At 43.5% G+C, this 14437-nt stretch overlaps 1 protein-coding gene across 1 annotated transcript; it reads right to left on the bottom strand.

Annotated features, from left to right (window-relative positions):
- Positions 1–273: 273 nt before the first annotated feature.
- Positions 274–5672, bottom strand: LOC119484100 (M-protein, striated muscle-like). The gene is made up of 5 exons (XM_037762604.1): positions 5525–5672; positions 4707–4847; positions 1795–1887; positions 1171–1309; positions 274–507 (listed from the first exon to the last, which is right to left on the bottom strand). The coding sequence occupies exons 2-5, from the start codon at positions 4817–4819 to the stop codon at positions 289–291; spliced, it is 564 nt and encodes a 187-aa protein (XP_037618532.1). The 5' UTR covers positions 4820–4847; positions 5525–5672; the 3' UTR covers positions 274–288.
- Between the last annotated feature and the right edge of the window lie 8765 nt (positions 5673–14437).

Below are 14437 nucleotides of genomic sequence, written 5' to 3'. Positions count from 1 at the left end.
GGCCGCTCTCGCCTCAGCTCCAGCACCGACTAATCTGGATCAGTACTGTGTGTATTTATCTCCAGCAGAGTGAGAGAGACAGTCAGTGTGTTGTGTTTATTCTGCCGGTGGGATTTCATGTAATCCACTGCGTTGATTTCACCCGTTCTTGGTGCACAAAATGTAGTTATTTGTCAAAAAAAAAAAAATGTTGGCAAATGTGTCTGATCATCTTAGTCAGAAAAATAAAGATGAAATATCATAGAAATACCAAAATACACTGGAGGAGGGCTTTAAATGTGCTTCTGCTCATTCTGCCATTAAACTGAGGTCAGATCTAAAACCCCGTCCCGTGAGATGTGAGTATTCTGACCATTTGACGATGGGCCTCGGGTTTCCCTCCACAGTGCAGAACAGCTTGACGGGAGTCTTCTCCCACACGGTGTGGGGCCGCAGGGCGACCACGAAGTCCGGCATCTTGGGCATTTCCTCCGACAAATCCACCCTCCTGTACATCATGTCCTTCACCTGGAGAGAGAAGACGGCATCAACTGAATGTATATAACTAAGACCTCATTATGAAACCCTCTGAATGCTCTAGGTCTCTAGTTTGAGCCATACATCCTCTGAATGCTCTAGGTCTCTAGTCTGATCCATCCATCCTCTGAATGCTCTAGGTCTCTAGTTGGATCCACCAGAGTCTCAGCTTTACAGTGAGACCCAATTGATGGACTTCAACACTGTTTAGGGACCCCAGGATGCAGAAATATTCAGATACACCATTTTAGAATAGGAGACAATAACACATTTATACTGCATGTGATTATCATAAAGTGGGCATGTCTGTAAAGGGGAGACTCGTGGGTACCCATAGAACCCATTTACATTCACTGATCTGGAGGTCAGAGGTCAAGGGACCCCTTTGAATCATGAAGACCAGGTGGTTTGTAAAAGATAAATGTACAGTTGAGTGTCATCTGCATATGTGCGAAATAAAATGTTTGATAAATGATGAAATGATTTGATCTGTGTCATTTCACTGCTAAAATACTGTACTCAGATAACCCATCTCATCAAGTCTATCAGGTAGTTTGCAGGTAATAATACTAAACATTATGATTTGGTTCCATATATATAGTATGAATAATAAAACACTAGTATAACGTCATTAAATGCCTCCTAGCTGCTTACCTCTCTCTGGATAGCAAGACTATCCACTCGGGCCTTGGTGGACATCCTCATCCTGTGGAGCTCCTCCTGGATAACAGTCAATCCTTTCCCAACATTCCTGCTCACTCGCTGGTACTCCTCAGTCCCCTCATCAGCAGTCCTACCAACACACAACTTACATTCAACCAATCTTTGGCAAATTTTTACATACATTTGCGTTGTATGAGCACTAAAATAATTCAATTCGAGCCCTTTGATCTAATTTACATGGCAGTTTCCACCTCATCTCCATCTCACAGTTGAAAGTAAAGCAGTGAGTAAACTTGGAGGCAGATATGGTAAAACAGATTTCATCTGCAGATTACATTCAACCTGGGGATTTATAATTATGTCCAATGAACTCTCAGAAACAGCTGATATTCTCTATATCGAGACAAAGTATTTGCCAGAATCCCTTTCGTGTATTTCATCGGTGGTACCTACTTGTGCAGCAACAGTACTTTATCACTGATAATGTTTCCAACAGAGTTAATTCAACATATCTCATAGACTAATATGAGCTCTACAACTCCTTCAAAGTACAATTTCGAAGATCTCCGTTTCGTTTTCTTTGGCGGCACCTCACCACAGCCAATGGGGACTCACCTCTGCCGGAACTCCGGTATGGTATAGGCGGGTTCCGCCATAGCCTCTGTGGCCTGGGCCTGCACCTGGCTCACCGATTTAGAGCTGGATTTCCTGTCGGGAGGAGGTCCATTGTTATAAAACATCACCATGACAGACTTTTAGTTTGGCAGAAGCAGGTCGCTGCGATAAAATCTCTCTTGAGTTTGAAGTAATTAGTAGAAGATGGTGTCATATCCTCCCAGATGACCTGATGGCCTCCTCGTCTGTAATATCGTGTTTTAACTGCCGTTAATATGGAGGGACAGAATATGGTGCCAATCTGTATGAAACTATTAGACTATATTTGTGGTTCCTCCTCCTGTACACCTAACTGGTTCTTTAAATGGCTGTGTGAAGAACCATCACCTACTAAAGAACCATTGTATGTAGTGGATGGTTCTGCATGTTTGTCACATAGTTCGTTGGGATATTAAAGGGTTCTTGATTCTGGTTTGAGCTATTGGATGGTAACCCTACAGTAACTCCATTGTTCTGCTGTTTAGATGTATAGCATTGTTTTAGTTTTCCATAAATCTGTTACTCAAAGAACCATTTACTCCCCGGAAGAACCATTTTTTAGCTGATTTGAAACGGGGTTCTTTATTGAACCATTTGGGCCCACAAAGAACTTTTTTGAAAAAGGTTTTTTGGAGAACCATTTTTTTCTGCAGTTCTTCAAAGAACCAGAAATGGTGCTGCAAAAAGAACTATGTTTTGATGGTTCTTTGAGGCACCATTGTAGGTTCTTGAAAGCACCGTTTAAGGAAATGGTTCTTTAAAGAACCTTGGTCTGAAAGGTTCTTTGTAGCACCAGAAATGGTTCTTCTATGGCATCACTCTGAAGATCCATTTCTCTCCTTTGCATCGCCGATATAAAATAGTCCTACAGTATACTGCCTTAAATAAATCCATTCTTATTATAGCAACTTAAACAAATACTCAACTGTTGCTCAGAACATGGACAAAGATGTCCAAGGAGACATTTAGTTGATCAAACTGACAGAAAATGGACATATTCTGTATAAAAGCAGGTCTTTTTGAATCTTTCTTGTGAGGAACTCGATGAGGTCATCACTGATCTCTACGGCTCTGACTGCTGGCCTCAGATGTGGGTCAGGTTCAGGGGATGTGGTCTCTGATGACCCGGCGGTCTGAACTTGGCTTGAAGTCAAGTCAAGTCAAGTCACATTTATTTCTATAGCACATTTAAAACAACACGAGCTGACCAAAGTGCTTTACAGACATAGGCAGAATAAAAACAGGTCAACAGAGCAGACAACAAAAACTCACACATCCACAGACAGAGACCAAGATCACATCCAGGAGACTGTTATAATGAGCATTATAAAAGGACAATTAGTAATCACAGTTCAAGTACATTGAAAAGCCAAAGAGAAGAGGTGGGCTGTGCTTTGAAAGACTCTGTAGAGGGAGCAGATCTGATGTGGAGAGTAGCGGCAGTTTAAGACAGATTCAAGTTCTGTCCTCATCACTAGTGACGACAAAGCCTTCACCTTGTGCATCAGGTTCAGTGTGTAACTACAGCAGAGCTGGACTAAGAGCCAGGTAGGGTGCAATGCTTTTAAAAAGCGTTCTGCAGCATTCTAATAAAATACACTCTGAGTAATAAAAGCAGCCAGAAGCTGCAGAGCATCAGCAGCACTAGCGTTATCTGTAGCCCTGTCACCGGTCCAGAGCTTCTGGACCCCACAGGGACCAGACTACTCACTGTTGACCAGTTTCAAAACGCTCCAACACAGCACACGGGTTTGAACGCTGCAGCGTGTTTTGCTCCGAGCTGTGCGCCGTCTACATTGGATGTGCAGTGTTCAGGTACCTTCCTGAGAGCTTTAGGTTTCATCTCACAGGAACTCAACATTTGGTAACAGAAACAAAGAGCATCACACAGAGGCATGAATATGAATTACCACTGAATACCACTAAATGAAGTTACATTAGGTCCAGGTAACATGCTCAGACCCGATCAGTGTTTTCAACAAGCAACATCTGAGATCTCTTGAACGCGTTAACGAGTTTGTTGAGTCAGACGCTCTGCAGTCTCACTCTCTCTAGAAAGGGTTAACATTAGAGTCCTATAATAATGTATGTTCTGTGATCATGGTCATAGGCAACGCAACACACCGATGACTAGTTGGCTGTGAGAGGTAATGGTGGTGACACTGGTTTAGACCAGGGGTCAGCAACCTGCGTCTCTTCAGCTCCTCTCCAGCGGCTCCCTGGGGAGCTCTAAACATGGAAATGAAGAACTGTTCGTTGTTTACAATTTAATTTCTATTGATCATTGTTGTAGGTCTATGGTACGATGGTACGACAGAGTATTAGGGCCACATTGAGGAAAAATAATAAATCTGAGATTTAGAGAATAAAGTCAGAATATTATAAAGTAGTAATTTTACGTATTATTTTATTTCTTTCTCGTAAAGTTACGACTTTATTCTCGTAATAGTACGACTTTTCTCGTAAAGTTACGACTTTATTCTCGTAATAGTACGACTTTTCTTTCTCGTAAAATTCTGACTTTATTCTCGAAATCTCAGATTTGTTTTCCCCTCAATGTGGCCCTAATACTCATAAGTGTGTGATGATGTAAACTCAACAGAAATCAAAGGATAAAGGTGGAAAGGTGTAACGTGGATGTCCACCTGTTCAGGAGACACATGGACTCTGTTGCATCATTTCTTGATCTGCAGATTAGTTTAATAAAATGTGGCGTCTGAGGACAAACGGACAGCCAGCTACTGAGCTACTGACGGAAGCAGACGCCTACATGCAGCAGGAATACACAGAGCAGCTGTCAGCAGCAGCTCTAGGTAGATATAGATCTGTTTGCTTTATAGCTGTAGCAGGTAGCTGTGGATCCACCTTCATACCTCACTGCCGTCTGCTGCTTGGCGTGCACACATTGAGTGTGATGATACGCATAATCAGATTGGACTTGGCTCACACGCTTCTTCTTATTCCACGGTGTGACTTTGGAAGCCATGACTGCTGCTGGAACACTTCAAGGAGACCTGGCCACGAGCACCAGGGGGGGGGAGACCAAACAGGTGTTAGCCTTGACAGTCTGTCCCTTTAACATCACTGCTGCTGCACACAGCGACACTTCTCTACCACTCAGACTGTACATAATGAATAAAGAATAACTAAAGAATAACATCTTGATCTCAGAGGAAGGTCCAACCTCCACCAGAGATCAGCACTTGACATGTTTCACCTTCCAACCTCGCACAGCTCAGCTATGAATAGCTTTCAGCAGTCTGCTCATAGAAATATAAGATAATAGAGTCGTAACCAGACCTCTCGTTATGATCTCATTAAAACCATCCTGATCAGCAGGTACAGGCTACTTTACATTAAACAAACCAGCTGTCAAACCTCACTCTAATTCTGTTTCCTGTCTGTAGAATAATCATTTCAACACAACAAGAGTTTTGTTTAAGCTGATATAAACAGTTAGAAGAAGGTCAGCCACCTGTTAATGCCCTGGTATGTGAGGAAGTACAGCTCTGGGACCGCTCAGACATATTATCTATACAGCCATTCATTACAGCAACACATTGGTATATATATATATATATATATATATATATATATCCCATAACCTCCTCCTGCTCTCAACTTCAAAACAAGTTATTTCTCCAATAAAACAAGCCCATTAGAGACACAAATATTAAGAGAAGGGACTCACCCGAGAGATTAAAACAGCACAAAGCGGTGAAGACCAGCCTGATGCCGCTTGGGAAGCACTTGCTGATGGCAACACAAATCTGCGCCTCTCAGCGGAGGAATGCCGGTCCCCTTCCACCCCATGTATGGACGCACTTCAGACTATATATAGCATTTACCCCCCAAAACGTTTTCTTCTCATTCGGCACTTTGGAGATGAAGAGTGTGCATCCATATACCTATTGAATTATTTAGAGGGATGTTTCATCTGCTGCATTTATTCAATTTAAGTTGGGTTTGTTTTAGTTTATTTGGTACAATTTTTAAAAAACATGTAAAATGCTGATAGAGGCTGGATTTCTAAAGTGAAATACTGTTTCCACACAACAATAACTCACCTCAGAAGTCCTTAAATCAGTGTTCAAATGGCACATTGCCAGTCTTCACATGACACCTCACCTTTAGATCACATTTAGATCACCTTTAGATCATCTTTAGACTCACTAATATTCATTTAGCTAAGAGCCAGAAAGACATTTTAACATGATTTGCTGTCCAACACTGACAGCCTTATGAGACCTTTTTAGGTTTCTGGAGACGGCCTGTCCTCCTTGGCTCAACACTTGTGGGGCTATTTTTACCAGCCAGTCCTCCTCGTTACTGTACGACGGCCCCTTGAAGCTATTTTCATTCACACATTTAAAAATAAAACGACTGAAGACACAAGAGGGAAAACTTCTGAGGCGGAGTTGGTGGAACTCAGATGATTACTCAGAGGTAGTTTCTTACCCATGATGATCTTCAGTTGTCGCCGTGTGGCGTCACCAGAAAGGTCACAACCTCCTTTTCTCTGTTTAGAGGACGCAGGCCTGAAACTGTGCTGTTACAGTATATTCCTTAATAAAACACATGAAGTCATTAAACCCTGAGAGACCTGACTGACTTTACTGACTTTACTGTCCTTCAGAGGCTCCAGTAGGTTCAGGTTGTTAGGGCTAAAGAGAGAAGCTGCAGATTTCATATGAAACTAGAAAACCTGATGCTACCATGTCGGGAAGGAAGCCCCACAGTTGGGCTAAATGTTGGCGAGGAAAAACTCTCATTGCCACTTTCAAAGGGGCTCTTTGACCTCTGACCTCCAGATGTGTGAATGTGTGAAGGTTTTTGTCTGAAAAATGTCTAAAAGTCTGTGAAAAATGTTCGGAAAAAAGTAAAAAAATGTCTGAAAAATGTTTGAAAGCAAGACAGAAGAAAAGTCCGACCTGGTATCATCTGAAACTATAAACCTGATGAATCCATCGGTACCAACCAGGTCAGACTAGCTGGTCATGAAGGAGGTTAAATAACACTCCAAACTGTCATGTCCATGTTCATCATTATTTATCAAACATTTTATTTCGCACATATGCAGATGACACTCAACTGTACATTTATCTTTTACAAACCACCTGGTCTTCATGATTCAAAGGGGTCCCTTGACCTCTGACCTCCAGATGTGTGAATGTAAATGGGTTCTATGGGTACCCACGAGTCTCCCCTTTACAGACATGCCCACTTTATGATCATCACATGCAGTTTGGGGCAAGTCATAGTCAAGTCAGCACACTGACACACTGACAGCTGTTGTTGCCTGTTGGGCTGCAGTTTGCCATGTTATGATTGGAGCATATTGTTTTATGCTAAATGCAGTACCTGTGAGGGTTTCTGGATCAATATCTGTCATTGTTTTGTGTTGTTAATTGATTTACAATAATAAATATATACATACATTTGCATAAAGCAGCATATTAGTCCACTCCCATGTTGATAAAAGGATTAAATACTGGACTAATCTCCCTTTAAGGTTCATTTAGAACAGATAAAACAATGTGCGATTAATTGTGATTAAATATTTTGATTGATTGACAGCCCTACACATATACAGTATATATATATATATATATATGTGTGTGTGTGTGTGTGCAGGGTATACTCTAAACCCTGATAAACCCTCTCTATACTTGACTCCCCGTGTCTCTTCTATTAATGCCTTTGGATTCTTCTAATAAATAAATAAATAAAGATAATAATGTGTACATCTGTGCCCAGTGTGCATCCTCTGTCAGACATTTACAGAAGAGTTCACACATTAATCTTAAATCTAAGATCACTTCGACCACGACGCTGACTTTCAGTCCCGACTCACAATGGTGGAAAGTAATTAAGTACATTTTGAGGTACTTGTACTTTACTTGAGTATTTCCATTTTAAACTACTCTCTACTTCTACTCCACTATCTTTATTTGACACATTAGTTACTTTGCAGATTCAGATTATCAATACAAAATATGAATGAATTAATAAATGGCTATGGACTTACTGTAGCCACCTTTTGAATGCAGGACTTCTACTTGAGACAGAGTATTTTTACATTGTGGTATTGATACCTTTACTTGTAAGTAAAATATCTGAATACTTCTTCCACCACTGCCTCTCTGACTGTCACCACATCTCCATGACCTGACGTCTTTATTTGTTATAAACACTTTATGTTCTAAATCTGTCTCAGCCTCAGCTGAAACAACTCCCTTCAGAGACACAGAAGACATTATACTACTGAGTACTATTAACTACTGAGTAGTACTAACTACGGAGTATAACTACTGAGTATAACTACTGAGTAGAGTATGTCCAGCCGACTGAGCGTCAGCTTGCTGTTGTTCTCTGTTGAATGCTGCCACCTGCTGGATGATCATCTGAACTTGCTGTGGATGATCTTTTTTGGTTCCTCTCTCGTCCGCATGAAATGTTCACTTGCTGTCTAATATCTCCCCCCCCACTGCCGGGTGCCATGGTAACCAGATAATCCATGTGATTCACTTCACCTGTCGGTGGTCTGAATGTTCTGGATGATCAGTGTAAAGTGTTTCTTTTCGTGCATGTGGAGGAAGAGTTCATAGGAAGAACAACAGCAGCTGCTCGGACCCTAACAAGTCAAACAACTTATGAATTAAAGCTTTCACTAAGGCTTAACGCCAGGGAGAATAATACACTGATCAACATCATGATAGTAACTGTAAGTTTCCACCGCTCTAGTTGGAGGTAGAGAGAGAGCAGCGTGGAGTAGTCCGTGTTGCTTTACCCTTTGACCCCGTCGCTCTCTCAGACCGCGCTCTCAGACCGCGCTCACAGCAACCACCGACCCACATCATCATCAGGGTGAATCTAAAAAGCAAAGTTTCTCTGCTGTGCTGCTGTAGAGTTCCATAGTTACTCTAGTGATGTATGCCAGCTGTGTGTGTGTGTGTGTGTGTGTGTGTGTGCATGTGCGCGTGCGTGCGTGCGTGCGTGCGTGCGTGCATGCGTGCGTGTGTGTGAGATGGTCTGGTTCCAGCCTCCGTCCTCTCTCCGGCCCCAGCAGCACCCAGCATGTTTGGAGTGGGAATAAAGGAGATTATTGGAGCATGCTAATGTGATGAGCAGGAGGTTCATCAGGTTGAGGGGCCTGGTGTCGCTGCAGAGCCTCGTTCTCCTGGACGGCTGCTGTCGGAGAGCAAACAGCTGCAACAAGTTCAGACTTCTCTGTTTTCTAGTTTGTTTGTGACTCAAATAATGAGGACACATTCCAACATATTGTTGTTTGATAATGAGAAGCTCTGTAGAGTTTCCTCCCAGTTGGCCGTTGGGACGGTTTATCATGTGGTTTCATTCATCAGATCTCGTCCCAGCTGCAGGTCTGATCTCCACTCGGTCTGATCTTCAGGTCTGATCTCCACTCGGTCTGATCTTCAGGTCTGATCTCCACTCGGTCTGATCTCCAGGTCTGATCTCCCCTCGGTCTGATCTCCACTCGGTCTGATCTCCAGGTCTGATCTCCACTCGGTCTGATCTTCAGGTCTGATCTCCACTCGGTCTGATCTCCAGGTCTGATCTCCCCTCGGTCTGATCTCCACTCGGTCTGATCTCCAGGTCTGATCTCCACTCGGTCTGATCTTCAGGTCTGATCTCCACTCGGTCTGATCTCCAGGTCTGATCTCCCCTCGGTCTGATCTCCACTCGGTCTGATCTCCAGGTCTGATCTCCACTCGGTCTGATCTCCAGGTCTGATCTCCACTCGGTCTGATCTTCAGGTCTGATCTCCAGGTTTGATCTCCAGGTTTGATCTCCAGGTCTGATCTCCAGGTCTGATCTCCAGGTCTGATCTCCAGGTCTGATCTCCATTTCGTCTGGATGTTCATAAAGAGGATGATTGTAAATAACTCTGGTGACCCCTTGACCTTCTTATTTCTCAGACACACTCGGTGTGTTTCCATCCACCTGTTGTTTTCTGCAAATGGAACGCTGTCAATTAAAAAAAATATTGAAATATTGTAAAAAAAGTTTTAAATAGTTAGTTTCTGGACAATATCTGTTATTGATCTGTGTTGTTCATTGATTTATAATAATAAATATATACATACATTTACATAAAGCAGCATATTAGTCCACTCCCATGTTGATATGAGGATTAAATACTGGACTAATCTCCCTTTAAGGTTCATTTAGAACAGATAAAACAATGTGCAATTAATCGTGATTAAATATTTTAATTGATAACACTCCTTTTCATTATTGTTTAATGTGTCAATTATTTTTTTCAATTAACTGATTCATTTTTTGTCCATCACAACTTTGAAGCAGCGAATCCTCACAGTTTGACTTTGAATCATCCTCAGATGGACACTGTTCTTTGCCTCAGCATCAGTTTACTGGTTGTATAACGACACTGTAATAAAGAGGCTGCTTGTTGTGTTTGTGTGTCAGCAGGCTGCGTCAGGAAGGACTCTGAATCAACTACAGATACGAAGGTCGCTAGAGAAGGTCACCCTGAAGCAGCCATGACACCCGGCAGAGAGACGGGAGTCAATGAACGCTCAGCTCTCCCTCCTCTTCTCCTCTTCCAGCCCTCCCTCCTCTTCTCCTCTTCCAGCTCTCCCTCCTCTTCTCCTCTTCCAGCCCTCCCTCCTCTCCTCCTATTACAGCCCTCCCTCCTCTTCTCCTCTTCCAGCCCTCCCTCCTCTTCTCCTCTTCCAGCCCTCCCTCCTCTTCTCCTCTTACAGCCCTCCCTCCTCTTCTCCTCTTCCAGCTCTCCCTCCTCTTCTCCTCTTCCAGCCCTCCCTCCTCTTCTCCTCTTACAGCTCTCCCTCCTCTTCTCCTCTTCCAGCCCTCCCTCCTCTTCTCCTCTTCCAGCTGCTCTTTAGGGAGGGGGGGGACGCTTCTTTTCATTCATGCACTCACTGACTCCTGGTCACAGCCGGCAGAAGATGGGACAGAAGAGGAGGAGGAGGAGGAGGAGGAAGAGAAGGAGGAGGAGGAAGAGGAAGAGAAGGAGGAGGAGGAAGAGAAGGATAGAGCAGAATCAAAGAGGGAAGTCCTAAATCACGAGGCGGAAAAAACAAAGAGGGCCGTCAGAGTTGGTTGAGCGCGTCATCATGAGTCATTGAGTCATTGAGTCATTGAGTCATTGAGTCAGCAGACACACGGGTCATTTTACGAAGAGCGTGATGACGTAACCGAGCTGAACAGTGGAGGAGGAGGAAGAGGAGGAAGAGGAGGAAGAGGAGGAGGAGGAAGAGGAGGAAGAGGAGGAGTAGGAGGAAGAGGAGGAAGAGGAGGAAGGGGAGGAAGAGGAGGAGGACGAAGAGGAGGAAGAGGAGGAAGAGGAGGAGGAGGAAGAGGAGTAAGAGGAGGAAGAGGAGGAGGAAGAGGAGGAAAAGGAGGAAGAGGAGGAGGACGAAGAGGAGGAAGAGGAGGAGGAGGAGGAGGAGGAGGAGGAGGCAATAGTTCACTTAAATAAGTCATAGCAGTTTTTGCACATATTTATTTATGGAAGTTTATCCCTTTTCTCATTTTATTGTGTCTTTTCTGTCCTGATATTTCAGTAGTGTTTTATACTGTTGTTGTGGCCTTCTCTTTTTGCTGGTTTCCAGTAGGCCCTTGAGTACCCCTTGTCGTGTTTTTGGTATGTCTGTCTCTTGTCTGTGCTCTACCTCATTGTCGATACGGATGTCATCCTCTTTTTTTTGCTGCAAAACAAATCTACCTACGGGTACAAATAAAGTCACCTGAACCTGAACCTGAGGAGGAAGAGGAGGAAGAGGAGGAGGAGGAGGAAGAGGAGGAAGAGGAGGAGGACGAAGAGGAAGAGGAGGAGGAGGGGGGGTCGTCTCTGACTGTGTTTAGTAGAAACGTGATGTTTGTTGCATCAGGTCGAATCAGCGATTCAAAGACGGGCTTCAAAACCACGTGTTCACTGAACGGGGACATCAGTTTATAAAACAGAGGACGTGTTTCTATAATTCATTTAATGAATATTACTGCAGATAGAATGATGCTTATTGACTTCTAGTTACTCTGTTACTGTAGTCTAGTCCACTAAAGTCCACTAGACCCTCAGCTCTTACTCTCTCATTGTGGCGTACAGAGTTGAGGTTGTTTCAAGCAGCTGGACTAAAATCAATCTGGGCTTTAAATGTTTTAGAAAAGAAGTTGTGATTGAATTAATAAACCAAAGTCTAACAGAAGAGTTACACAGAACTAGTGGAGATGAAGAGCACTGATACAGAGGTATGATGGATATCAACACTCTGCCACCGACTCCGTCTCCTGAAGACGACGTTCCCACACGACCAAACTGTGAATTAGGTTTACGAGAGACACGGATTCTGTTTGACGGATCACAAACACATTCCTGTCTTCACCCAGGAGACGTTGTTATTGTCCCGCCGTGTGAAACCAAAAGACAACGTTCACTTATTTTAAATGACGTCCGTGGTTTAAATAACGTAACAAATGTAGTCATTTTATCCAAACCATGATGTTTTGAACTAAACCTAACCAGGTACTTTGGTTGCGTTTTGTTTTGTTTCAGTTTACAACGTTAACCACGTCTTTAAATGTCTTTAAACGTCTTTAAACGTCTTTAAAAGTCTTTAAAAGTCTTTAAAAGTGTTTGAAACGGTTTAATTCTGTGACCATAATCCAGGAGACTACATGTTTCCCTGAAACATTATAGAGATTGCAGTTTAGTTGTATGGGAACATCATTTTGTCCAGTTGTTCTCCGTTCTGCTCCAGAAGCCCAGAGCTCCTCTAATCAGTCACTAATTCACCTGGAATAACCCGGAGCTCGTTAACTACACCTGACAGAACAGGACGTCAGCTACACATGTTCACTCCACTGCTGTTAGAAACAAATACATACTGTATCTGTGTGAAAACTTCACACAGCTTCTACAAAACTACTTTTTCTATCATGTCTTTGTTTGGTTTGTCTTCGACGGAGCTTTTGTTCAACCGTTCACATACTTCTTCACCTTTTCTTTCCAGTTGTGAGAAGCTCCTTTATTATTTCTGTTATTGTGGGATAAGACAGGTTTTAACACCAAACTCTAAATGAAATCTAAAGACCCATCTTCATCAGTCTGAGGCTCATAATCAGTCTGAGGTTCATAATAGCTTCTGTCAAGTCCCCTCTTCTTTAGAGTTAGTATCAAGTATGCATAAACAGGAAATAACTGAGAATCGTTCTCATGGTTGTTGTTTAGGAGCATTTCTCTGTGCTATGTTAAGTTATAACCTCTCTGGTCATCCCAGGTTACTGAGAGCATGGTGGGAGTCTCTGCACCAGAAGCTCTGTCTAGGTTCTGTATGAGACGCACCGGGCTCTCAAGTAACTGTGAATGTACCCCAGTCCGTGTCAATATGAAACACACAGAGAAAGGTCTGGGAGTGTGGTGACGTAGTTTAAAGATGGAGATGGATGGGTCCAACAAAGACAGTGCTTTCATCCAGGAGAGCGCTGTTCAGGTCCAACTTAAAGTTTCACTTTCAATTTACAAACGTTTAATTTTAAGCCAAACTATGATGAATTTTCCTCAACCTAACTAAGTCCGAGGTGCCAAAGTTCCCGGCCTGGGTGCCTCCGAGCGCGACGACTTCCCTCCGGTCCTCCGGTCCTCCGGTCCGGTAGCTCAAAGCCACTCCGCTCCTGACACCATGTTGTGTGTCGGGTTCTTTCACAAACAATCAAGACTACTTTTAGCTCAGCGTTCAGGACCTTTACCAGAACGTTATCAGCAGTTACATGTTCCATGAGTGACTCGTTACACTTCGCCCCCTCGCCGAGCCTGACCCGGAACAACTATACTGAGCCCGTCACATGACATCATCCACCGGTCACATGACGTCATCCACCGGTCACATGACGTCATCCACCGGTCACATGACATCATCCACCGGTCACATGACATCATCTACCGGTCACATGACATCATCCACCGGTCACATGACATCATCCACCGGTCACATGACATCATCCACCGGTCACATGACATCATCTACCGGTCACATGACATCATCCACCGGTCACATGACATCATCCACAGGTCACATGACATCATCCACCGGTCACATGACAAGCTGATTACATTACACCACCGTTTTGTTGCCTGAACCTGAGCAGGTGTTGTTGTTTGAATGAACAAGGTGAAGCAGGTGTTTCCTGCGACCGTAGTGGAGCGTCATGGTTTAACGCGCTGGGCTACTCGCTGTGTTAGAAAGTGAGGCCAAAGGGCCGTGACAAAGCGTCAGAATGTCCCAACCTGGGATGGGAACCAGTTGGGATATCACATGAAGAGAAGGCTCGTGTGTGATCTGAACTCCTCTTTTTGTTATCTGAGTTTTTCCTTTTTCATTTATTAGTCTGAGTTGATAAAAACAGACGAACTGTGTGTGTATCAAACTCCTCTTATAGCAGACTGGAGGATAGAGCTCAAATCTACCAGAACAAGTGAGTGAACTTTGCATTTAGAGTCGTTTACATCCTCCCAAAGTCCAGACTGAATGCTCAGTCATCTCCAGTAAAAGGTTTGGATATAGCGTGCGGCGTGCAGCGTGCAGCGCGTCTTTGGGTGTCT

This window comes from Sebastes umbrosus (genome assembly GCF_015220745.1).
Source record: "Sebastes umbrosus isolate fSebUmb1 chromosome 3 unlocalized genomic scaffold, fSebUmb1.pri SUPER_3_unloc_1, whole genome shotgun sequence".
Taxonomy (NCBI): domain Eukaryota; kingdom Metazoa; phylum Chordata; class Actinopteri; order Perciformes; family Sebastidae; genus Sebastes; species Sebastes umbrosus.
The sequence above is the reverse complement of the archived record's forward strand: the minus strand, read 5'-3'. Positions and strand labels throughout refer to the sequence as shown.

What these genes read in the sequence shown, in the direction of transcription:
- LOC119484100 (XM_037762604.1), bottom strand. Translation starts at nt 4,819, where the DNA reads ATGGCTTCCAAAGTCACACCGTGGAATAAGAAGAAGCGTGTGAGCCAA. An exon ending in AAGCAGCAGACGGCAGTGAG is followed by an intron (nt 1,888 to 4,706) that starts GTATGAAGGTGG and finishes TCCTCCCGACAG; the next exon opens with GAAATCCAGCTCTAAATCGG. An exon ending in ATACCGGAGTTCCGGCAGAG is followed by an intron (nt 1,310 to 1,794) that starts GTGAGTCCCCAT and finishes GTGTGTTGGTAG; the next exon opens with GACTGCTGATGAGGGGACTG.